The sequence below is a fragment of the Chiloscyllium punctatum genome, chromosome 15 (assembly GCF_047496795.1).
Source record: "Chiloscyllium punctatum isolate Juve2018m chromosome 15, sChiPun1.3, whole genome shotgun sequence".
In the NCBI taxonomy this organism is placed as follows: Eukaryota; Metazoa; Chordata; class Chondrichthyes; order Orectolobiformes; family Hemiscylliidae; genus Chiloscyllium; species Chiloscyllium punctatum.
In genome coordinates this window covers 17,858,303-17,885,465 of record NC_092753.1, presented here as the reverse complement: position 1 = coordinate 17,885,465, position 27,163 = coordinate 17,858,303, and the positions used below count along the sequence as shown (strand labels likewise).

The following is a 27,163-nucleotide window of genomic DNA, read 5'->3' as shown; positions in this document are numbered from 1 at the left end:
CAGTAAATACTGATGCAAAATATTCATTTAGTATCTCCCCCATTTTCAGTGGCTCCACACAAAGGCCGCCTTGCTGATCTTTGAGGGGCCCTATTCTCTCCTTAGTTACCCTTTTGTCCTTAATATATTTGTAAAACCCCTTTGGATTCTCCTTAATTCTATTTGCCAAAGCTATCTCATATCCCCGTTTTGCCCTCCTGATTTCCCTCTTAAGTACACTCCTACTTTCTTTATACTCTAAGGATTCACTTGATCTATCCTGTCTATACCTTATATATGCTTCCTTCTTTTTCTTAACCAAACCCTCAATTTCTTAGGTCATCCTGCATTCCCTTTCCCTACCAGCCTTCCCTTTCACCCTGACAGGAATATACTTTCTCTGGATTCTTGTTATCTCATTCCTGAAGGCCTCCCATTTTCCAGCCATCCCTTTACCTGCGAATATCTGTCCCCAATCAGCTTTTGAAAGTTCTTGCCTAATACCATCAAAATTGGCCTTTCTTCTTTAGAACTTCAACTTTTAGATCTGGTCTATCCTTTTCCATCACGAATTTACAATGAATAGAATTATGGTCACTGGCCCCAAAGTGCTCCCCCACTGACACCTCAGTCACCTGCCCTGTCTTATTTCCCAAGAGTAGGTCAGGTTTTGCACCTTCTCTAGTAGATGCATTCACATACTGAATCAGAAAATTGTCTTGTACACACTTAAGAAATTCCTTTCCAACTAAACCCTTAACACTATGGCATCCAAGTCGATGTTTGGAAAGTTAAAATCCCTGACCAAGACTACCCTATTATTCTTACAGATAGCTGAGATCTCCTTACAAGTTTGTTTCTCAATTTCCCTCTGGCTATTGGGGGGTCTATAATACAATCCCAATAAGGTGATCATTCCTTTCTTATTTCTCAGTTCCACCCAAATAACTTCCCTGGATGTACTTCTGGGAATATCCTCCCTCAGCACAGCTGTAATGCTATCCCTTATCAAAAATGCCACTCCCTCCCCTCTCTTGCCTCTGTTTCTATCCTTCCTGTAGCATTTGTATCCTGGAACATTAAGCTGCCAATCCTGCCCATCCCTGAGCCATGTTTCCATAATTGCTATGATATCCCAGTCCCATGTTCCAAACCATGCCTGAGTTCATCTGCCTTCCCTGTTAGGCCCCTTGCATTGAAATAAATGCAGTTTAATTTATTAGTCCTACCTTGTCCCTGCCTGCCCTGACTCTTTGACTCATTTCTGTTCTCAGCTGTACCCATCTCAGATCGATCTCTTTCCTCACTATCTCCCTGGGTCCCACACCCCCATCTTACTAGTTTAAATCCTCCCAAGCAGTTCTAGCAAATTTCCCTGCCAGTATATTAGTCCCCTTCCAATTTAGGTGCAATCCAACCTTCTTGTACTGGTGACTTCTACCCCAAAAGAGATTCCAATGCTCCAAAAATGTGAATCCTTCTCCCATACACCAGCTCCTCAGCCATGCATTCATCTGCTCTATCCTTCTATTCCTGCCCTTACTGGCTCGTAGCATGTGAGTAATCCAGATATTACTACTCTTGAGGACCTCCTTTTTAAATTTCTGCCTAACTGTCTGTAATCTCCCTTCAAAATCTCAACCTTTTCCCTTCCTATGTCATTGGTTCCAATGTGGACAATGACCTCCTGCTAGCCCCTCTCCCCTGTGAGAACATTCTGCACCCTCTCTGAGACATCCTTGATCCTGGCACCAGGGAAAGAACACACCATTCTGCTTGTCCTCTGCTGGCCACAGAAACGTCTGTCTGTACCTCTGACTACAGAATCCCCTAACACAATTGGTCTCTTGGAAGCCGACGTACCCCTCATTGCATTAGAGCCAATCTTAAGTACCAGAAACTTGGCTGTTCGTAGGTGGTCCAGCTGAGAGGTCAGGTGCATGGTTAAATCTGGGCAGGCCAGCTCGATTAGAGGTGCGTGTTGCCTGGTATTCGGTACCATTTTAAAACCAAGCCTTTGAAAGGAACCCTGCTGGGGAATTCACACCTGCTGATGGTCTTCGGCACCCCTTTAGAAATTCAGAAAGCAAATGTGTCTCAATCCAATCAGCCAATTACATATCCAATATTTAGTAATTCAACAGTGAAGGTATGAGTGAGTATTCAGCTTTTGAAGGCTGAATTAACAAAACAGAAGCATTAACTACAGAGATGGACAGATTGGTTCTGTGTTCATTGCATACTTACTGTGTTCACCTCAGTGTGAGAGGCATTTAACATAAGGGCAAGGATATTATTTCTTTGTTTTTACAGTATCTTGGTGAGATCACATCTCATGTACTGTGTGCAGTTTTCTTTCTTTGAGGATGAGTGTAAATTGAAAGTTCAGAGGATATCTTCCAGAACGATGGTGGTCATTTGGTTTGGGGTTGGTGCAAAACGACACCACAGGCTGGGTTCAAATCTCAAACTGGCTGAGGTCAACATGAAGGTCCTACCTTCTCAACTACGACCATCACGTTAAAATACCACCAGCCATCTCTCTCTCTCTCTAATGACAAAGTGGGAGGATGGTGACTTTTGTTACCTTCTCAATTGGTACCTGGAATGACTGGCTTTCCTGTGGACAGGCTGTGCATGTTTTCACTGGAAATCAGAGGAACTCAGCATGATTTTTAAAAATTCATTTGTGGGACTCGGGCATCATTGGCTGACCAGCATTGATAGCCCATCCCTATTTGCCCTTGAGAAGGTGGTGGTGAGCTGCCTTCTTGAACCGCTGCAGTCCACTTGCAGTGGGTTGACCCACAATGCCAGGAGGGAGGGAATTCCAGGATTTTGATGTAACGACTGTAAAGCAACTGCAGTATACTTCCAAGTCCGGGTGGTGAGTGACTTAGAGGGGAAACTTGCAGGTGGTGGTGTTCCCAAGTACCTGCTGCCCTTGTCCTTCTCGATGGAAGTTGTTGTGGGTTTGGAAGGTGCTGTCTAAGGATCTTTAATGAATTTCTGCAGGGCACCTTGTAGGTTGTACACACTGCTGCTACCAAGTGCCAGTGGTGGAGGGATTGAATGTTTGTAGATGCGGTGTCAATCAAGCAGATGGTATTCTGGATGATGTCAAGCTTCTTGAATGATGGAGCTGCACCCAGTCAGGCAAGTGGGGACTCCATTACACTCCAGACTTGTGCCTCATAGACTTTAGAGTGTCAGGAGGTGAGTTACTGACCGCATTACCTCTAATCTCTAACCTGCTGTTGTAGCCACCGTGTTTATGTGGGGAGTCCAGTTGAGTTTCTGGTCAATGGTAATCCCAAGGATGTTGACAGTGGGGAGATTCAGTGATGGTAATACTGTTGAATGTCAAGGGGCAGTGGTTCGAGTGTCTCTTATTGGTGATGGTCATTGTCCGGCATTTGTGTGGTGTGAATGTTACTTGCCACTTGTTGGCTCAAGCCTGGATATTCTCCAGATCTTGTTGCATTTGAGCACGGACTGCTTCAATATCTGAGGAGTCGTGAATGGTGTTGAACATTGTGTAATCATTGGCGAAAATCCCCACTTCTGACCTTATGACAGAGGGAAGGTCATTGATGAAGCAGCTGAAGATTGTTGGGCCTAGGACACTACCCTGAGGGACTCCTGCAGAGATGCCCTGGAGCTGAGATGCCTGAACCTCCACAACCACAACCATCTTTCTTTGTGCCAGGCATGAGTCTAACCAGCAGAGTGTTTGCCCCCTGATGACTGAAGTTGATGAGATTCTGACAAGGTCTTGACAAGGTGGAGGTGGAAAGGACACCTAAAGTTCTTCCCATGTCTGAATTCACAGGAAGTACTGTTCCCATGTCTTCTGTATGATCACTGGTTGACACTGGCTCTTGGTCCAGTCGCATCTTGATGTGAAAATTCTCCCCAATTTTCAAATCCCTCCATGACCTCTCTCCTCTCGATCTGTGTAATCTACTCTGCCCCTGCATTTGGAACAGCTTAGTGAAGGGATCAGCTATTTAGGACCACAAGTCTTTAACCCTACATCCTTTGCAATACTCAGTGCTTTCAGCCTTTTCTTAATACCAGGTAGAGTGAATTGAATTGGCTGAAGACTGGTATCTGTGACGCTGAGACCACTGGAGGAGGCCGAGATGGATAATCCACTCAGCCCTTATGGAATCATAGAGGATTACAGAATGGAAACAGTCCCTTCAGTCCAACTCGTCCATGCCAGGTTTCCCTAACTGAACTAGCCCCATTTGCCTGTGTTTAGTCCATATCCCTTGAAACCTTTCCTATCCATACACCTGTCCAAATGTCGTTAAATGTTGTAACCAAATCTGCATCTCCCACTTCCTCTGGCAGTTCATTCCACATATGAACCACCCTCTGGGGGAAAAAGTTGCCCCTCAGGTCCCTTTTAAATCTTTCTCCTCTCACCTTAAACATATGTCCCCCAGTTTTGAATTACCCATCCTGGGGAAAAGAACTTTGCTATTTACCTTATCTGTGCCCCTCATGATCTTATAAAGCTCCATAAGGCCAGCCCTTAGCCTCCTACGCTCCAAAGGAAAAGAGTCTCAGCTTCCCAGCCTCTTCCTATTACTCGAACCATCCAGTCCCAGGAACATCCTTGTAAATCATCCTTTCCAATTTAGTAATATCCTTCTTAGAGCAGGCCGATCAGAAATGGACACAATACTCCAAAAGCGGCCTCACTGTTGTCCTATATAACATCCTGTTGTGAATGCCTCAGTCTTACCTTTTGCACTGGTGTTCTGGGCTCTTCCACCATTGAGGATGGGGATATTTGTGGAGTCTTCTTCTCCAATGAGCTGTTTAATCATCCATTCATGACTGGACATAGGAAGACTGCAGAGCTCAGATCTCATCTGTTGATTATGGAATTGTTTAGACTTGTCTATCACTTACCGCTTCTCCTGTTGGCACGCAAGTAGCCCTGGTTGGTGGCTTAACCAGGCTGACACGTCATTTTCAGTTTTGCCTTGTGCTGCTTCTGGCATGCTCTCCTGTACTGTTCATTGAATCAGAGCTGTTTCCCAGGCAGGAGAAGGGGGTATGCCAGGCGATGAGGTTGCAGATTGTGCTGGAGTTCAATTCTGTCAGTGTTGGTGGTCCACAGCGCCTCATGGATGCCCAGTCTTGAGTTGCTAGATCTGTTTGAAGTCTGTCCCATTTAACACGGTGACCGTGCCACACAACATGATGACCAATACTGTTTTTGCTGCAGTGCTCAAAGTGCTCCAGTGCAACACACCCGCGCTTTTCAATTTGATTTTCTGCCAATGTATCACTTGAATCTGTCTCATGCAGTTTTCCTGCAGGGGTCTGAAGCCAATGGCGTGCTGCACAGAGAGAGACGGGCGAATGCAGGACTGGAAGAGCTGAAAAGGGGCTCCATTGAACGGGAGTGTCATGAGGAGGTCTGCTCATATGAAGAACTGAGGGAGGTGTTTGAAGATGGTGAACGAACAGTATGTCTCAATTCTTCTCCTATAAAATCTCATTGTTGTTCCACTGGATCTGACCACTTCCTCTGGTTATTCCAGAGAAGTCAATCTGTGATTGGGTCCCAGATAACACTGTCGTCTAGTCAGTAATCTGTAATTTATTCCACTATTGCAGTCTATTACACAAACATTCGAGTCAATAAACTGTCTATATTTCATTGTAACAGTCCAGTTTGCAATCTATCCTTACTTTGTGCTAACTGTCCAGTCTGTAACCCATATTTTATATCACTCTAGCAATCTATAAAATGTCAAAATTCCACTATTAACAATCCAGTCTGTCAATTGTGTGTATTTCACTTGAACACTCCAGCCTGTTACTTAACCAAATCCAGTTAAACAATCCAGTCAGTAATTATTCTACTGTAACAGTCCAATCTATAATCTGTCTTTAGTCCACTTTAAAAATTCATTTTGTAACTCCATTTATTCCTAATCTGTATTCTAACTCCAGCCACACTATAATTCCAGCCTGTAATCTACATCTTAATCCACTTTAATTGTCGAGTCTACAAATTACACCTTATTGTACTATAACAGTCGAACAACTCAGACGGTAATATGCACCTTATTCCATTTTTATAGGAAAATCTGTAATCTGCATTTAGTTCTCTGTAGCAATCCCATCAGTAGTCTGTTTTAATTTATCTATAACTGAACTAACTCCACAGAGGCTGGTATCCTGTCACCATGTCACTCTTTATTTACACAGGGAGAGTCCTTGACATTGATCCAGCTCCCTCAGAGCCAGCTCTCAGAGTGAATAGAACCTCTGACACTCCTGTTTATCTCTGATAAGCCAGGGCTCCCTGATTAGACCCAGGAACTCCTATTTTATGGAATCCCCCTGGCTGACCCTGTTCTAATCGGTACGTTGCTCTCCCTCTAAGTCCCTGGATGTAGGCCCGTTCTTTATCTTGTAGCCTGTCCTGGGGCACTTTCGCACCGGGTCCGGTTCCTCCAACTTAGAATCGGATATGGGCAGCGTGTACCACACCGTAGTTCACCTCTTCCATCTAAAGCATCTCAGAAGAAAGTCATCCTCTTCTTCAGGCAGTAAAGGTGTTGAGGCTGTGACATACACAGAGTCCATCTCAGACTCCAAAGTTGGTACGATGTTAGATGGTGGGGGAGAACCCCTGGGTTCCAACACCATTTCTGGCTGGTCAGAGAGTCTGAGCATGTTTTGCTCTTGCCCTGTTTTTGGGTTTGCAGTTTTCATGTGGTCCACAACCATCAGGCCTACCTGAATGCTGTACATCATGGGCCCTGACCTCCTGCCAACCAGGCCTCTCACCCATGCATGGCTATTTCCATGGTTTCAGCACCAAACTTTGTCCCTAAAGTAAACTGTCTCTTTCACTGAGAGGAGTCTTTGGTGTTCCTGTTGCCATTTCACACTCCCCTCCACCCTTTGTCCAGGAAGATCAGGTTTAGCCTGGTGTAGAGTCTTCTTCCCATTAACAACTCTGCTAGAGCTATCCCTGCAGTTGCACAATGCATGGTCTGATAATTAAACAGGAACTGGGACAATTTGGTATCGAGTGAAGCTGTGGGCTGCATCTTTATGGCAACCTTCAAAGTTTGGATCGTTATTTCCACCAGATCATTGGATGATGGATGGTTTGGAGCTGACCTTATAAGCAGAATGCCTTTCAGCTTTAGAGAGTGCTTTTATTCCCTGTTGGTAAATGATGGCCCATTCTCTGTGACCAACACTTCTGGGAGCCTGTGTATTGTGGAGGATGCTCGCAGGTTTTTGATCGAGAGCCCCGTGTTTGACACATTCACTCTATGCATGTCCAACCACTTTGAGTGGCTACCCACATTTCTCACGCCTTGGAGAACTGTCTAACAACTATGTCCAAATCTTCTAACCACTCTTTAGTGGTCTTCCCTGTTATTAATATGTGATCTAGATAAATGTCGGCCTAGGGTAGATATGGTAGGGGAGGGTAGATTTTTCATCATCTGCTGAAAAATGGAACAGGCTGATGATACTCCAGATGGCAGCCAGGTGGACCTCATAGATTATGAATTCCCTCATTGGGCTGTTAATCTGTCCAATCAGGGAGTCCTGGCTGACAGATATAAACAGGAGCATCACTTTGACAGCTGGCTCTGTGGGAGCTGGATCAGGACTCACCACATGTCAATAAAGGGTGACTTGGTGACAGGGTACTGGCTACTGTGGAGTTATTTCAGACGAGAGAAATACATGCTCCTGAAGACGTTCGCTCACAACAATCATCTTTGCATTGGGGTAAGCATATCTGGCATCTTGTTGTTATTTGGGAAGCTTGACGTGTCGACCCTTCCGAAGACTAGGCCCTGTATGTGGAAAGAAAGCTTAATGTTTTGGGGCAAATGACATTGGGGCAGATGAAATGCAACAAGTAATTGTCCTGACAGTGTGTGGACCCGCAGCTTTTTCGGTTATTAGGAGCCAAACCTTCCCTGAGGCACTAGATACCAAAACCTTTCAAGAGTTGACAGATTTACTTATGGAATATTATAACCCCAAACCTCCTCCAATTCTGAGAGGCTATCAGTTTAACTCAGCAATGCAAGAACCAGGGGAAACTGAATTGGGATTTTTGACTGGGTTCAGACAACTAACAGAGGGACCTGACTTTGGTTTAATGAGATGCTGATAGACCGGTTGGTATGTGGGATCAGTGATAGGCCCATACAAAAGCACCTTAACAACTGAATCCCAACTGGGCTCAGTGGGATTCCACTCAGTGCATCATCTAGACAAATGGGAGAAAGTGAGGACTGGAGATGAGAGTCGAGAGTGGAAAAGCACAGCAGGTCAGGCAGCATCCAAGGAGCAGAAGAGTCAGGAATTTCCACTAAAACTTTGGCAGATGTAACTTTATAATAATAATGGACCATAAATTTTGCTAGGTCTACATAAAGAGGACAAGGCAGTGTCACCCGTAGCTTCAGGTCAAATTAAGCTGTGTGCTCTACTACTTTGTACACATAGTGACAATTTGGAACAACATCTGGGAGGTAAAGTAGCAAATGCGGGTGTATTGAGCCACCCGTGGCACCACCACTGAAAGAGTCCACAATGGTTTCAAATTTTCTGGACTCCCTTCCAGTCACAGCTGACAATATCAGGCTTTGGATGCAGAAAGATCCAGACCTGACAAAACTAAAATAGCTGGTGGTGACGGGGGAAACAAATGGGCATTTGCAACCAGACTGGAAACCTTTCCATACCCGGAGAGACCAGATCACAAGAGAGGACAGCATTTTATTACGGAGAGCAAAAGTGATTGTCCCAAGCAAAGGTCACCACTAGATACTGGCTGACCTCCATCAGGGTCATCCATGGGTTTCCAAATTGAAGATGTTGGCAAGACACTCCTGGTGGCCAGGAGTGAATGCAGACATAGCTGCATTAGCTACAATTGCAGTGTCACGCAGGGACATATCCTGAACAGGGAGATTCTAGGTCAGCCCATATCAAAACCCAAAAACAAAGCCAAATCTTGCTCAAACAGTTAAAATATTTTCCAGGATCCCATCAAGTAAACGTAGTTGCTGCCAGTACGCAGACTTGAGACAGCAAAAGAGTCCCACTAGTCCCACATTCAGTAAGAGAACTCAGAGGCCGGTATCCAGAAGAGTGCATACCCTGGAAAGCCCACTTACAGTGCCCAGAGTGCCAACATGGACAAAATGTACCACCCGCGTTTGTGAGAATGGCAGGGTAAACCTTGGATTAAGTTACACATCAACGATGCTAATTCCTTGGTCTCAGCACTTTTAGTCATTGTGGATGCCCATTCAAAGTGGCCGGATGTGCATAGAGTTCATTCATCAAACATGGGGACGTCTTTGGAAAACGTGGGCTCCCGGAAGTGTTGCTCACAGATAGGGGGGCATCGTTTACCGGCAAGGAATTTGAGTATTTCCTAAAGTCTAATTTCAATGGAATTACAGTTAAGCCAATGTTCTTTTCTTTTTATTTTGCCTGTATTTTAACGGTACTGTAAAAAAAAACGAGCATTTTGTTTAACACCGAGTAGTTTGATCAATCAAATTGCATCTGGAATGCAACACCTTTAAAATAAGAAAAGGTTAGGCTATCTTCTGAATATATTTTGAGGGAGCTTGGTCTGGTCCATAAACAGTGTTCACTATTCTCCACTAATGTGACATCTCTGACTACATCTTTACTATCGGGACACTTATAGTCTCTACTGTTCATCATATTTGTGCTCCATATGACACTGTTTCAAACTGATTCATGAAATGATTTCATTCTTTTTTCCTTCTTTTTCCAGAATGAATTCTGGAAGATCTACAGTGGTACGTCTCCAGTCCTTCTCTCAGATTGATAAACAGATAGTTCTGCCTTGCCTCACTTTTATGATCGGTGTCCTATGAAGCGACTGTGCCTTACAGGTCTTTAGTAAGTTAGCGGCTGCTGGCTGAGATGGGGAACAACACCCATGGAGACAAATTGCCAGCATGCACTGAAAGCTCCATTCCCATCTGATTTGATTTATTATTGTCACATGAACTGAGATACAGTGAAAAATATTGTTTTGCATACTAGCCAGACAAATTGTACCTTAAATGTGTGCAGCAGGGCACTAGTATAGAATACAGAACATAGTGTCACAGCTACAGAGAAGGTGCAGAGAAAGATCAACTCTCACATTCAAGAGAGCCATTCATAAGGGAAGAAGCTGTTCTTAAATCTGTTGGTACGTGTTTTCAAACTTTTGTGTCTTCTGCCTGATGGAAGAGGGTGGAAGAGAGTATAACTGGGGTGGGAGGGGTCTTTGATTATGTTGGCTGCTTTCCCGAGGTAATGGGAAGTGTAGACTGAGTCAATGGAAGGAAAGCTGTTGCACGTGATGGAATGGGCTGAGTTTACAACTCTGTTTCCCCTGCAGTCTTGGGGCAGAACAGTTTCCTGTGACGTACCCACATAGATGATTTCTATGTTGCATCGATAAAAACTGGAGAGTCATTGTGGAACAGGAGGGAAACATGGGGATATGCCACAGTGCAAATTGCTGAGAGTAGGTATCAGCAGGAGTGCGGTGAGAAGGGGAAGGAACTGATTCACCCCCTTTGAGGCAAGGACAGAGACAGAAGGTGGGCAGAACAGTGCAGGCCGTTGTGAGGGAGGTCAGAGCACTCTCGGGCACAGAACTGGGCAACTGTCAACAGTAACCAATCAGGTCCAAGATAGAAAAACTGATTGGAGTAGAAGCAGAACATGTAAGTAAAGCAACAGGAATAAAAGAGAAAACAGGACCTTAATGGAAAATACTAGAGCAGACAGAAGCCCCAGGTAACCTCATTGGAGACTGATTTGGGTTACCACAGAGCAGAGAAATAGTTGAAGGAAAATAGGAACAAGTACGCTTTCACTCTCACTTTCAACTCATAGTCGAGCATTTTGATGAATTGATAATTTGGTTATTTGCCTGAACATTTTTCACACACAGACGAGAATCAGTGCGTGTCAAATCCCTGCCAAAATGGTGGAACCTGTCAGGATTTGTTTCAACGTTACCTGTGCAGGTGCCCGAAGAAGTTTGAAGGCTGGAACTGTGAAATAGGTAAGAGTCGACATGGTAGTCACTGATACAGTTCAGCAGGAATGTGTTCTTGAAGTTCAATTCTGAATAGAAGTCCGAGTTGTTTCTTTCCTTCATAAGCTTCCAATGATTGTCTATAACACTCCATCAAATCAAATTCACCTCGTTCTTCCTCCAGTATGAACTGTGTCCATAAGATTATTTGGTACAGAAGCAGAATTAGGCCATTTGGCCCATTAGGCCCTACTGCACCATTCGATCATGGCTGATATGTTTCTCAACCCTGTTCTCCAGCCTTCTCCCCATAACCCTTAATCCCCTTTCTAATCAAGAACTATCTATCTCTGTCTTAAATACACTCAATGACTTGGCCTCCACAGCCCTGTGCAACAATGAGTTCCACAGATTCCACCCTCTGTCTGAAGAAGTTCCTCCTCATCTCAGTTCTAAAGGATCATCTCTTCATTCCAAATTCATGCCGTGGGAGACGAGTCTCTCCTACTAGTGGAAAAAATGTCACCACATCCACTCTGTCCAGGCCTCTCAGTATTCTGTAATTTTCAATTAGATCCCCCCTCATCCTTCTAAACTCCATTGAGTACACATCCAGAGTCCTTAACCACTCCTCATATGACAAACCTTTCATCCCTGGGATCATTCTTGTAAACCTCTTCAGACTCCCTTCCAAGACCAGTACATCTTCCTTAGGTATTTTAATATTGCAAATGTGATCTGACTATAGCCTGACACAGCAAATACACATACTCAACAGTATACCTCTAGTCCTCTTGAAATGAATGCTAGCATTACATTTGCCTCCCTAATTGGCAACTGAACCAGCATGTTAACCTTAACGGAATCCTGATCTAAGACTCCTAAGTCCCTCTGTGCTTCAGTTTTCCAAAACCTTTCACCATTTAGAAAATAGTCTATGCACCAACTCTTCCCACCAAAGTGCATAACGTCACACTTTCCCACATTGTATTTGACCTGCCATTCCTTGTCATTCTCCTAGCCTGTCCATATCCTTCTGTAACGAGGAGACAATGATGAATGGCTTAATGCCAAAACATTGACTCTGCTGCTTTTCGGATACTGCCTGACCTGCTGTGCTTTTCTGGTGCCACACTTTTCAGCTCATGTCCTTCTGTAGCCTCCAGCTTCCTCATCACGACCTGTCCCTCCACTGGAGCTCAACATCTCAAGATGAGGAGGACCCCTGGTCAGATGGCTTTAAAAGTTAAGAAATGAGAGACAAATCCATATATTCTGCCATCTATCAACCATACATTGATCTTTCCATTCCTCCATTGGTACTTTTCTCTTTCTTTCTCGTCAACTTTTCATAAAGTCATGGCATCTGATCTTTCATCACTTTTCACACCTCTGCATTCATCCTGAATCCATCAGTCTATCTTTGTTTTTTCTTCTCCTTCATTCATCCATCAGGTTGCTCTCTGCGGATGGATGGATGGATATCCCAAACTCTATCCACACACCTTCCCTTTATTTATCCATTCATTAGCCCCTAGTTCTCCCATCAATCCTTCCATCTCCAAGGCATCGAATAGAGTACAAAAGCAAACAATCAAGAGGGAAGTTGGATAGCCATGGATTGCAGGCAAAAATACAGGAGATTGGTACTAGGTAAGGGAACCAGAATAGGCACAATGGGAAGAATGGCCTCCTTCTGGAATGATTCATTGCATCCGTGCACTATAAGTTAATTCGCTGAGACCTGAACAATCCACACCATAGAGATTTGAATGAAATGTTTATCGAGATAATCAGTGTATTGGGAATCCTATAAACTCTGGAACATATCCCTGTATATTGGATGCTTTCAAATCAGTTACTGCATACCACTCCTAGAGTATATTGTGTGCTGCTTTGCATCTCCTTATATCAGGAAAGAGACTATTGCCATAGAGGGAGTGCAATGAAGGCTGTTCCTTGAATGGCAAGACTGCCCTATGAAGACAGATTGGGTGAACTGGGCCTGTATTCTTTCAAGTTTTGAAAAATAAGAGGTGAATTCATTGAAGCCTCCAAGAAATAGGCAGAGTAGATGCAGGAAAGATATTTCCCCGATTGGGGAGTGTAGAACCAGAGGTGCAATTTAAAAATTAGGGAGATGTCACTTAGAAACCAAGAGGAGGAGGCAGTGTTTATTCAAACTCTTTGGAATTCGTTGTTTCGAAACTCAGTCTTTCAGTATATTTACGGTAGAGATTGACCAGACTTTGATTGCCAGTGGTATAATGGGATTATGTGGTGAAAGGGGATGATATTCAGGTTTGGGTTGGCAAGTGGCAAGTATCATTAGCACCAGACAAATACCAGGCTATGACCATCTCCAACAAGGGTAATCTAAACATCATCTCTTCACATTCTCTGGATATTGTGAAATATCCTCCTCAAACTCAGCTTCCCACAGAAATCCTATACTCCGCCTGCTTCACTATCGCATGCAAGCTGCGACTCTCAGCAGTGGACCCATCGCGGACCCAAGACGAGCAAACCAGGGTAAAGGCAGACTGCGTTACCTCACCGCCAGCTTTCTCCATCTTCCTTGCTGCTGCACTCCACCCCATCTCCGTGGCGGTCTCAGCTGGAATGGAGCTAATAAACAGCAGGAGTGTGAAATTCTCCAACCTTCAACATCTTCAGGCCAGTACCAAGACCACCCCAAACTCGATCATTGAGCTGCAGTACATAGTGCTGCCTCTTTGTATGAACATCCAAGGGTCCAGCTACAGACCATCATCGATGCACTTTCCGGAGGCTTACGAGAGAATGGGGCTCAGACTAACCAGAAAACAAGGAACTCCCTACCAGCTTGCCCTTGCCACTGGGCAGCTTTGGAGGCAGCACGGTGGCTCAGTGGTTAGCACTGCTGCATCACAGCAGCAGGGATCCGGGTTCGATTCCACCCTTGGACGATTGTCAGTGTTGAGTTTGCACATTCTCCCCATGTCTGCGTGGGTTTCCACAGGCTGCTCCGGTTCCCTCCCACAGTCCACAGATAGGTGGATTGGCCATGGAAATTTGCCCATATAGTGTCCAGGGATGTGTAGGCTAGGTAGATTAACCATGGGAAAATCCAGGGATAGGCTAGGGAAGTGGGGCTAAGAGGGATGCTCTTCAGAGGGTTGTTGTGAACTCAGTGAGTCAAATGGCCTGCTTCCGCACTACAGGCATCCTACAAATCTATGAAATCTCAAGGGAGTTATCACCAGCCTTTGCAAAATCCCACAAATTCACTGACAAGGCAGATGGACTGATGTGAGTGTTCTCTCCCAGGCTAGGCCAGTATTGAGGCACTGGTCAGACATGAGCAGCTGGAATAGTGCAGGTCACATCGTCCCCTGCTCCCTAAAAAAAATGCTCTCTTCCGAGCTCTGCAATGATCACTGAGACGGCAGAGTAAATGCAACAAAGATGCTGCAGGCAACTCCTCAACAAATGCAACGTCCCCATCAAGAAGTGGGAAAGGCCTGCCGACCATTTTGAATTCCATTGGGTGGAGCAAACCACAAGCATTGAATTAGCTTTATTATCACATTTACAGGGCAACCCCCATTTCCACAGAATTATTTTCCATGGTTTCCGTTACCTGCGGTGTATTGACTTTGGAAGCAGGTATGGATACTTGAGTACATTTTTTAAGGAAAAAAATTAAAGTCAGAGATGTGTAGAGAATGTGCAGCACAGAAACAGACCCTTTGGTCGAACTCAGCCACGTCAACTAGATATCCTAACCTAATCCAGTCCCATTTGCCAGAACTTGGCCCATATCCCTCCAAACTCTTCCTAGTCATATATCCATCCAGATATCTTTTAATGCTGTAATTGTACCAGCCTCCATCACTTCCTCTGGCAGCCCATTCCACACACGCACCACCTTCTGCGTGAAAAGATTGCCCCTTCGGTCCCTTTTATATCATTCCCTTTTCATCCTAAACCTATGCCCTCATGTTCTGGACTCTCCCAAACCAGGGAAAAGACCTTGTCTATTTACCCTATCCATGCCCCTCATGATTTCATAAAGCTCCTCAGTCTTCAACGCTCTAGGGAAAGTAACCCCTGTCTATTCAGCCTCTGCCTATAGCTCAAATCCTCCAACCCTGGTAACATCCTTGAAATTGTCCCCTGCACACCAAGTCCAAGATCATTAATGTATATCATGAAAAACAGAAGACCCAATACTGGCCCCTGGGGAATGCCAGTATAAACCTTCGTCCATTGGATGATGATGGTGCCACCCTTTTCACAAGATTACATTGTCCTTGTGTTTTTTTCAAGAGGGGTTGTAAAGGCAGTGGTGCCAAAATGGCTGACAGAAACTGCCAAAGTCAACAATCAGAGGAGGGCTTTACAATTTTTTTTTAAAGTTGTACAATGAAAGGGGAATGGTCAGTTCTCCTAGTTCAGGTTTTTTTCTAGTTAGGTTTAGTTTTAACAGATAGTCGAAAACTGCTGAAGACCAAGAGAAGCATCTGCAATAAAAAGAGGTTCCATGCTTCAACAGAAGTTTCTTGCCTGAACTTTCTCTCTGTAACCTCTCCTGCCTGGAAGAAACTGTGTTTCAATTTACCTTTTGCCAAGGGGTGTGTTAATGGGATGTTGTGAGAATTGACACAGTTTCATTAAGTTGCAAATTTTGAGTCAGTTAGGTTTTCAAATAGTTAAGATATTCTAAATTCTGTGGTGTTGGAAAAGTGCAGCCAGGCTGGCAGCAACCGAGGAGCAGGAAACTCGACGTTTCGAGCATAAGCCAACTCTCCTGCTCCTCTGGTGCTGCCTGGTTACCTGTGCTTTTCCAGCACTTCACGTTTTGACTCTGATCTCCAGCATCTGCAGTCCTCACTTTCTCCCATATTCTAAATTCTGTTTTCTTTAGCTGGTGTTTCAAGTGTAGTGTTTAAATAAATTCTGCTTTGCTTAAAGTGAGTGGTTTGACTGGCTGCATCGCTTGTGGAATGTCCACACTACTTCCGCCTTTAATAAAAGTAAAACTAGGGTCTGGGCGACCTTCTTAAAATATTTGGAGGGGGCGCGGGTGGTCTGGCCGGGTCCATAACAACTGACTCTTACTCTCTGTCTCTTGTCACTCAGCCAGTTTTGTATCCACATTTACTGAACCTTTTATGCCATGGCCCAGAAACTTTCCTCACAGGTCTGTGTGTGACATTGTATCAAACACCTTCTGTAAGTCCGCGTACACCACATCAACAGTGTCATCCCCATCGAGCCTTCCTGTTATCTCTTCAAAGAAATTACAAAATGTCAATTAAACACAACTTCCCTTCAGAAATCCACAGTTGTCATTCTTTTAGTGTATATATTTATTGAGTAATGATTAAACTCACTTGCTTTTAGAGAAAACCACCAGAATTGAGTGCCATTTTGAGAATGGAAACTGCGAACAGTTCTGCACAAATGTGGTCAATTCATCTCGTCAATGCAGCTGTACAGAGGGCTACAGACTTGGAGAAGATGGATTGTCCTGTATTCCTGAAGGTTTGTCCTTGTTTACTTTCCTTAACAGCCGGCCAACTCTACGGTGAAAGAAATGGTTATAGATAACTAAGCATCCAGCACTTGAGACTGTCTCCAACAAATCATTAGATTAGATTACCTGCAGTGTGGAAACAGGCCCTTTGGCCCAACCAGTCCACACTGACCCTCTGAAGAGTAACCCACCCAGACCCGTTTCCCTCTGACTAATGCACCTAACATTATGGGCAATTTAGCATGGCCAATTCACCTGACCTTCACATCTTTGGACTGTGGGAGGAAACCAGAGCACCCGGAGGAAACCCACGCAGACACGGGGAGAATGTGCAAACTCCACATAGACAGTCACCCGAGGCTGGAATTGAACCTGGACCCTGGTGCTGTAAGGCAGCAGTGCTCACCACTGAGCCACCGTGCCACCCTAGGCCCAATTAAAAAGTGGGGCAGCACAGTGGCTCACAGTACTAGGGACCTGGGTTCAATTCCAGCCTTGGGTGACCAACTGTGTAGAGTTTGCACATTCTCCCAGTGTCTGCGTGGGCTTCCTCTGAGTACTCCAGGTTTTCCCACAGTCCAAAGATATGCAGGTTAGGTAGATTGGCCATGCTCAGTTGCCCATAGTGTTCTGGGATATACACACCAGGTGGGTTAGCCATGGGAAATGCAGGGTCCCAGAGATTGGGTGGGATGTTCTTCAGGGGATTGGTGTGGACACAATGGGCTGACTGGCCTCCTTCCACACTGTAGTACATTCTATCAGTGTCATTCACTGGTAACAAAATGTTCCAGGGAATGCTAATCCCATGTAGATGGACACTCCTACACTTCTCTTTCACAAACAAAATGAACTCTGCATTTTTGAGAGGAGATTCCACTTTTTCCCTGAGGTTGGTGAGTCCAGAACTAGAGGGCGTCATTTTAGGGTGAGAGGGGAAAGATATAAAAGACACCTAAGGGGCAACTTTTCACGCAGAGGGTGGTACGTGTATGGAATGAGCAGCCAGAGGAAGTGGCATCTAGATGGGGATATGAATAGGAAGGGTTTAGAGAGATATGGGCCAGGTGCTGGCAAATGAGGACTAGATTAGTTTAGGATATTTGACTGGCATGGATAAGTCGTCGAAGAGTCTGTTTCCGTGCTGTACGTCTCTATAATTCTATGACTCTGTGAAGTATGGAGTCGCTCTTCTGTTCTGATAGGACTTGTGTAGCATTGAGCAGGATACCAGATAGGAAGCAGGGGCAGTACAAAGTAAACAGGGTGTTGGATGAGGAGAGTGCCAAATACACAGTGGGCTGGTGGGAGATGGTGCCAACTGGGAAGGAGGTACCGTGAAGGAGGGTCCCAGCTGGGGAGAGTGCTTGTGTGCAAAGTGGCAAGAGTGGGGTGGGGGTGGGTGGGAGACTCAGATCTGGGGGTTTCAGGAGTGATATTGGAACTCGGAATGGACTTACAGCAGCATGGACCAGGAAAGGATGTTTGGATCCAGCGGTGGAGTTGTGGGAGGGGGCTTCAGCAGTCAGGTCAGGGCCAGCAGGGGCATGGTCTGGGGAAGAGGGAAGGGACATTTGGTCCAGCAGTAGGGTCGGGTTCGATGCGGCAGACAGGAGGAGTCAGACCCTGGGTTTTTGGAGAGGTATAATTGAGTATCGTTGAGGGATGTTCCTCTCCCTACTCTGCAAAGACCCAGTCTGGTTCCTGAGAATCACCAATAATAGGAGACCTGTAACTCACTGATTGCAGGAACCCATAAGTCACTGATAACAGAAATCCCATAACCTATCTCCAATAGGAATGCTGTACCTCAGTGACAAAAGGAATTCTGTGTCTCAGGGACAATAGGAATCCTGTACTTTCTCAAAGTGGGTACAATTATAACATTTAAAAGGCATCTGCTTGGGTACATGAATAGGAAGGGGTTAGAGGGATAAGTGGTAGCAAATTAGAATAAGTCATGTTGGGATATCTGGTCAGCATGGGTGAGTTGGACCAAAGAGTCTGTTTCCGTGTGTATGAGTGGTTCAGTGATAACGGGAATTCTGCACTTGGGCATGGGGGAGTTCTGTAACTCACTGACAACAGGAATCCTGTATCTCAGTGACAGCAAGATTCCTGTATTTCATTCACAACAAGAATCTTGTATCTCACTGTCAACAGTAACCTGTATCTCAGTGACAATAGGAATCTTATAATTTCTCGACAAAAGGGATCCTGTAGTGCCCTAATAACAGACATCCTGAAACTCACCCACAATAGGAATTCTGTATTTCAGTGATAACAGGATCTCTGCAACTTTATGTTATCAGATCCCTCAGAGAACTATTCTATGAGTTATATCCTCTCTCTCCATGCCTGATAAATCGAAAGTTAATTCTGGATCTTGTTCAGTTTTTTCTTCAGCCCCACTTTGTGAAGATAGATGACTCGACACTGGCATTCGAAACCTCTGTCAGGTCAACACCATTTCAGGGAATAGCTGGGAGCTCACTGAAGACAGTCAACAAGTTTGTGGAAGGACATTGACGGAAAGTTAATCTGAGCGAAAACTAACCGATTTCTTTCCTTTTAAAAGTGCCCTATCCGTGTGGAAAAGTGCCAGTTCTGATGAAGCGCCCGAGCCCATCCGGCGACTTTGCAGGGTTAGGGAGAATTGTGGGTGGCTCAGATGCTTTGAAAGGAGAATATCCATGGCAGGTATGCAAGAATGAGTGCTGCAAAGTGTATCGTGATTCCAGACCAAAATGATACAACAGAAAATATTAAGTGTGGAAATTGGGCTGTACAGGACATTGGTTCGGCCATTTATGGAACATTGCATTCAGTTCTGGTCTCAATGCTATCGGAAAGACGATGAGAAACTCAAAAGGGTTCAGAAAAGATTTACAAGAACATTGCCAGGGCTGGAGGGTTTGAGCTATAGGGAAAGGTTGAATAGGCTGGGGCTGTTTTCCCTGGAACATTGGGGTGACCTTACAGAGGTTTATAAAATCTATAGAGGGAAATGGATTGGGTGAATAGTCAAGGTCTTTTCCCCAGGGTAGCGGAGCCCAGAACTGGAGGGCATCGGTTGAAGGTGAGAGGGGAAAGATATAAAAGGAATCTAAGGGACAACAGTTTATTGCAGAGGGTGGTGTGTGTATGGAATGAACTGCCAAAGAAAGTGATGGTGACTGGTACAATTGCAACATTTAAAAGGCATCTGGATGAGTATTTGAATAGAAAGAGTTGAGAGGGAAATGGGCCAAATGCTGGCAAATGAGACTAGACTGGATTAGGATATCTGGTTGGCATGAACGAGTTGAACTGAAGGGTCTGTTTCTGTGTTGTACATCTCTGTGACTCTATGATCATGATCCATGATCACAGAAACCAGAATCTGAGAGCCCAGAAAACCTGATTCTTGTCAAACGCCCGAATTGCTGCTTGATTGACAGCGTGAGCTGGGGGCGATCATTGCGACTGAGAAAAACCTGAAAGAACTGCAGATGCTGGAAATCAGAAACAAAAACAGAAATTGCTGAAAGAAAACTGGCAACATCTGTGAGGAGAAATCAGAGTTAATGTTTCGGGTCCAGTGACCCTGGTGTGCTCTGAGGCCAGTGGACCTGAAACATAGGTGGTGCAGTGATAAGTGTCCCTATCTCAACAGGAGAACCAGGTTCAAGTCATTCCTTCTCGAAAGGTGCAGAATGGCATCTCTGAATAGATTGCCAAAAACACATATATGTCTGCACTGTCTCCCTTACAGTGGATCAATGGTTAGCACTGCTGCCTCACAGTGCCAAAGGCCTGAGTCTGAATCCACCCACAGGCTGTTTGGAGTTTGCACATTCTCCTCATATTTGTATGGTTTTCCTCTTGGTGCTCGAGTTTCTTCTCGTAGTCCAAAGATGTGCAGGTTGGGTGCATTGGCAATGCTGAATTGCCTATAGCATCCAGAGAAGTGCAGGTGAGGTGGATTGGCCATGCTAAATTGCCCATAGTGTGTAGGCTAGGTGGATTAACCATAGGAACTGAAGGGTTGCAGGGATAAAGTGGGATGCTCTTTGGAGGATCGGTGTGGACTTGATGGGCCAAATGGCCTGTTTCCACACTGTGGGGATTCTACGCTGAGCTTTTCCAGCAATTTCTGTTTTAGTTATCAAGCTCACAATGTCTATTTACATAAGAGATTTCCAGCATCTGCAGTTCTTTCAGTGACTGCAGTTTCAACCCACTGTAACTTTGGGGGGTTAGTAATTGACATATTTATTGCAACAGAAAAGTTTTTTTTCAATCACCATGTGTCCAATGTATAGCATGTTTAAAACTTCTTTGACACATTCCACCATCACTATAAGGTCCATTGCTCTTATGAAGTGTATGATTAGCAGATGGGCATGGACGAGAATCTGAGTGAAGGTGCCAACCTTTTGGCATGGGAAACATGGAGGGTGGGTGAAGAGGCATGAGGGGCAATGGGGGTTTATTTGGGATGATGAGGGGTGAGTGTAGGAGGGCTATTCTCACTGGAACAAGGTCCAACAGCACCAAGGTGGGACTTTTCATCAATCTGCCTCAGTGCCCAGGGCAATGGATGCCTCTGGATTCTTCCCTGGCGCAAACAATATCTTCTATGCTCCCCCAAGCCCATCACGCAATGAAAATTCCCTCTTTCCTAGCACATTCTCCCTGATGGGACTCAGCCAAGACTGGAATTTTCTTGATTTTCACAGTCTGCCTGGAGGGAAAAAAGATTCGAGATTAGAGTGGTGCTGGAAAAGCACAGCAGGACAGGCAGCATCCAAGCAGCAGGAAAACCGACGTCTCGGGCAAAAGCCCTTCCATCCTGAGGCTGGGTGGAGAGAGAGTTTGGAATAGAGAACCTGTTTTGGAGGTTTGAGCTGGAGAAAATCAGAAAATCACAACGTGATCAGGCATATCCCACATGGCTTTGTGAAAGGAAAATCCTGTTTAACTATCCCTTAGTGTTTGGACATCTTAACATTCATGGTGGATAAAGAGGTAACAGTAGGCATTAGGAGCGTGGATTTTCAAAAGGCATTTATGGAATGCTTCCCTCTACCACCACTCATTTAACCATCAGAATACAATGGACATTCACCATTGCAAATGAAACAGCACATTAACAGAGAACATGGAACATGGAACATAACAGCACAGCACAGACCTGTCGGCCCTCAATGTTGCACCGACCTGTGGAACCAATCTGAAGCTTATCAATCCTTCACTATTCCATTTTTATACCTATCCAATGACCATTTAAATGCTCTTAAAGTTGGCGAGTCTACTACTGTTGCAGGCAGTGCATTCCATGCAGCTACTACGCTCTGAGTAAAGAAACTACCTCTGACAACTGTCCTGTATCTATCACCCCTCAATTTGAAGCTACGTTCCCTCGTGCTGACCATCACTATCCTAGGAAAAAGGCTCTCACTATCCACCCTATCCAACTGTCCGCTTATCGTATATGTCTTAATTAAGTCACCTCTCAACCTTCTTCTCTCTAACAAAAACAGCCTCAAGTCCCTCGGCCTTTTCTTGTAAGAATTTCCCTCCATACCAGGCAACATCCTAGTAAATCCCCTCTGAACCCTCTCCAAAACTTCCACATCCTTCCTATAATGTGGTGACCAGAACTGTATGCAATACTCCAAGTGTGGCTGCACCAGAGTTTTGTACAGCTGCAGCATGACCTCATGGCTCCAAAACACCATCCCTCTACTAATATAATGCCTTCTTAACAATCCTATCATCCTAGGTGACAACTTTCAGGGATCTATGTACCTGGACACCGAGAACTCCCAACTCATTTGCATTGCCAAGAATCTTCCCATTAGCCCAGTACTCTTTATTCCTGTTGCTCCTTCCAAAGTGAATCACCTCACACTTTTCCACATTAAACTCCATTTGCCCCCTCTCAGCCCAATTCTGCAGCTTAGCTATGTCCCTCTGTAACCTGCAACAGCTTTCGGCACTATCCACAACTCTACTAACCTTAGAGTCATCGTAAATGTACTAACCCATCCTTCTTTAGAGTAGATTAGATTAGATTACTTACAGTGTGCAAACAGGCCCTTCGGCCCAACAAGTCCACACCGCACCCGTCGAAGCGCAACCCACCCATACCCCTACATCTACCCCTTACCTAACACTACGGGCAATTTAGCATGGCCAGTTCACCTGACCTGCACATCTTTGGAGTGTGGGAGGAAACCGGAGCACCCGGAGGAAACCCACGCAGACACGGGGAGAACGTGCAAACTCCACACAGAGAGTCGCCTGAAGCGGGAATTGAACCCAGATCTCTGGCGCTGTGAGGCAGCAGTGCTAACCACTGTGCCACTGTGCCACCGTGCCGCCTCATCCAGGTCATTTACAAAAATGACAAACAGCAGTGGACCCAAAACAGATCCCTGTGGTATCCCACTAGTAACTGAACTCCAGGATGATCATTTCCCACCAACCACCACCCTCTGTCTTCTTTCAGCTAGTCAATTTCTGACCCAAATCACTAAATCACCTTCAATCCCATGCTTCTGTATTTTGTGCAATAACCTACCCTAGGGAACTTTATCAAACTGAAGTCTATATACACCACATCAATCACTTTACCCTCATCCACTTATTTGGTCACCTTCTCAAAGAATCCAATAAGATTTGTGAGGCACAACCTACCCTTCACAAAACTGTATTGACTATCCCTAATCAAATTATTCTGTTCCAGATGATTCTAAATCCTATCTCGTATAACCTTTTCCAACACTTTACCTACAACTGAAGTAAGGCTCACTGGTCTATAATTACCAGGGCTGTCTCTACTCCCCTCCTTGAACAGGGGGACAACATTTGCTATCCTCCAGTCTTCTGGTACTATTCCTGTAGACAATGACGACATAAAGGGCACCAATATCCTGGGGGGTAGGTTTGCTAGCTCTCTTCGGGGGGGTTTAAACTAATTTGGCAGGGGGATGGGATCCGGGCTTGTAGTCCAGCAAGTAAGCTAGCTGTGTGTCAGGATGTCCAAGACTGTAGGGAGGCTGTGGAGAAGGTAGCACTGACAGGGACTACTTGCGGACACAGAGATGGGCTCAAGTGCGTATACTTCAATGCAAGGAGTATCAAAAATAAGGTGGGTGAACTTAAGGCGTGGATCGGTACCTGGGACTACGATGTTGTGGCCATCACGGAAACATGGATAGATGAGGGACAGGAATGGCTGTTGGAGGTTCCTGGTTACAGATGTTTCAGTAAGATTAGGGAGGGTGGTAAAAAAGGAGGGGGGGTGGCATTGCTAATTAGAAATGGTATAACGGCTGCAGAAAGGAAGTTTGAGGGGGATCTGCCTCTGGAGGTAGTATGGGCTGAAGTCAGAAATAGGAAAGGTGCAGTCACCTTGTTGGGTGTTTATTATAGGCCCCCCAATAGCAGCAGAGATGTGGAGAAACAGATTGGGAAACAGATTTTGGAAAGGTGCAGAAGCCACAGGGTCGTAGTCATGGGCGACTTCAACTTCCCAAATATTGATTGGAAGCTCTTTAGATCAAGTAGATTGGATGGGGCGGTGTTTGTGCAGTGTGTCCAGGAAGCTTTTCTAACGCAGTATGTAGATTGTCCAACCAGAGGGGAGGCCATATTGGATTTGGTACTCGGTAACGAACCGGGACAAGTGGTGGGCTTGTTAGTGGGTGAACATTTTGGTGATGGCGACCACAATTCTGTGACTTTCACCTTGGTTATGGAGAGAGATAGGTGCGCACAACAAGGAAGTTTTTACAATTGGGGGAAGGGAAATTACGATGCTGTAAGACAGGATTTGAGGAGCATACGTTGGGAGCATAGGCTGTCAGGGAAGGATGTGGTGGAAATGTGGGACTTTTTCAAGGAGCAGATACGACGTGTCCTTGATATGTATGTACCGATCAGGCAGGAAAGAAATGGTCGTGTGAGGGAGCCTTGGTTGACGAGGGAGGTTGAATGTCTAGTAAAGAGGAAGAAGGAGGCTTACATAAGGTTGAGGAAACAAGGTTCAGACAGAGCAGTGGAGGGATACAGGATAGCCAGAAGGGACCTGAAGAAAGGGATTAGGAGAGCTAAGAGAGGGCATGAAAAATCCTTGGCGGATAGGATCAAGGATAACCCCAAGGCATTCTATGCGTATGTGAGAAACCTGAGAATGACGAGAACGAGGGTAGGTCCGATCAAGGACAGTGGTGGGAGACTGTGTATTGAGTCGGAAGAGATAGGAGAGGTCTTGAACAAGTACTTCTCTTCAGTATTTACGAACGAGAGGGACCGTATTGTTGAAGAGGAGAGTGTGAAACGGACTGATAAGCTGGGAGAGATACCTGTTAGGAAGGAAGATGTGTTGGACATTTTGAACAACTTGAGGATAGACAAGTCCCCCGGGCCTGACGGGATATATCCTAGGATTATGTGGGAAGCAAGAGAGGAAATTGCAGTACCGTTGGCAATGATCTTCTCGTCTTCACTGGCAACTGGGGTGGTACCAGGGGACTGGAGAGTAGCGAATGTTGTGCCCCTGTTCAAAAAAGGGAATAGGGATAACCCCGGGAATTACAGGCCAGTTAGTCTTACTTCTGTGGTAGGCAAAGTAATGGAAAGGGTACTGAGGGATAGGGTTTACGAGTATCTGGAAAGACACTGCTTGATTAGGGACAGCCAGCACGGATTTGTGAAGGGTAGGTCTTGCCTTACAAGTCTTATTGAATTCTTCGAGGAGGTGACCAAGCATGTGGATGAGGGTAGAGCAGTGGATGTAGTGTACATGGATTTTAGTAAGGCATTTGATAAGGTTCCCCATGGTAGGCTTATGCGGAAAGTCAGGAGGCATGGGATAGAGGGAAATTTGGCCAATTGGATAGAAAACTGGCTAACCGGTCGAAGTCAGAGAGTGGTGGTAGATGGTAAATATTCAGCATGGAGTCCAGTTACAAGTGGAGTTCCGCAGGGATCAGTTCTGGGTCCTCTGCTGTTTGTAATTTTTATTAATGACTTAGAGGAGGGAGTCGAAGGGTGGGTCAGTAAATTTGCAGATGATACAAAGATAGGTGGAGTTGTGGACAGTGAGGAGGGCTGTTGTCGGCTGCAGAGGGACTTAGATATGATGCAGAGCTGGGCTGAGGAGTGGCAGATGGAGTTCAACCCTGCCAAGTGTGAGGTTGTCCATTTTGGAAGAACAAATAAGAATGCGGAATACAGGGTTAATGGTAGGGTTCTTGGTCAGGTGGAGGAACAGAGGGATCTTGGGGTCTATGTACATAGATCTTTGAAGGTTGCTACTCAGGTGGATAGAGTTTGTAAGAAGGCCTATGGAGTATTATCGTTCATTAGCAGAGGGATTGAATTCAAGAGTCGTGAGGTGATGTTGCAGCTGTACAGGACTTTGGTTAGGCCACATTTGGAGTACTGTGTGCAGTTCTGGTCGCCTCACTTTAGGAAAGATGTGGAAGCTTTGGAGAGGGTGCAGAGAAGATTTACCAGGATGTTGCCTTGAATGGAGAGTAGGTCGTACGAGGATAGGTTGAGAGTTCTCGGCCTTTTCTCGTTGGAACGGCGAAGGATGAGGGGTGACTTGATAGAGGTTTATAAGATGATTAGAGGAATAGATAGAGTAGACAGTCAGAAACTTTTTCCCCGGGTACAACAGAGTGTTACAAGGGGACATAAATTTAAGGTGAAGGGTGGAAGGTATAGGGGAGATGTCAGGGGTGGGTTCTTTACCCAGAGAGTGGTGGGGGCATGGAATGCGCTGCCCGAGGGAGTGGTAGAGTCAGATTCATTGGCGACCTTTAAGTGGCATTTGGATAGGTACATGGATGGGTGCTTAATCTAGGATAGAAGTGCGGCACAACATCGTGGGCCGAAGGGTCTGTTCTGTGCTGTATTGTTCTATGTTCTATGTTCTATAAAGATCAAAGCGGAAGGCTCTGCAATCTCCTCCCTGGCTTCCCAGAGAATCCGAGGATAAATCCCAGCCGGCCCAGGGGGCGTATCTATTTTCACACTTTCCAGAATTGCTAACACCTCCTCCTTGTGAACCTCAGTCCTGTCTTATCTAGTAACCTGTTTCTCAGTATTCTCCTTGACCACATTGTCTTTTTCCAGTGCGAATGCTGACAAAAAATATTCATTTAGCACTTCTTATCTCCTCTGACTCCACACACACCATGCCACAACTATTTTTGATTGGCCCTAATCTTACTCCAGTCATTCTTTTATCCCTTATATACCTATAGAAAGCTTTAGGGTTTACCTTGATCCTATCTGCCAATGATTTTTCATGTCCCCTCCTGACTCTTCTTAGCTCTCTCTTTAGGTCTTTCCTGGCTAACTTGTAACTCTCAATCCCCCTAACTGAGCTTCATATCTCATCCTAACATAAGCCACCTTCTTCCTCTTGACAAGAGATTCAGCATCTTTAGTAAACCACGGCTCCCTCGCTCGACCACTTCCTCCCTGCCTGACAGGTACATACTTATCAAAGACATGCAGTAACTGTTCCTTGAATAAGCTCCACATTTCAATTGTGCCCATCCCCCGCA

The 27,163-nt window shown here is 45.2% G+C and overlaps 1 protein-coding gene across 1 annotated transcript in view; it reads left to right on the top strand.

Moving 5' to 3' along the window:
* LOC140486091 (coagulation factor VII-like) overlaps positions 1-27,163 on the top strand; it is a 37,117-nt gene that overhangs the window by 7,282 nt on the left and 2,672 nt on the right. The window contains exons 2-6 of the mRNA XM_072584743.1: positions 5,308-5,468; positions 9,806-9,830; positions 10,985-11,098; positions 16,460-16,600; positions 19,171-19,292. Coding sequence (XP_072440844.1) covers positions 5,308-5,468; positions 9,806-9,830; positions 10,985-11,098; positions 16,460-16,600; positions 19,171-19,292 — 563 coding nt within the window. The remainder of the gene's footprint in view (positions 1-5,307; positions 5,469-9,805; positions 9,831-10,984; positions 11,099-16,459; positions 16,601-19,170; positions 19,293-27,163) is intronic.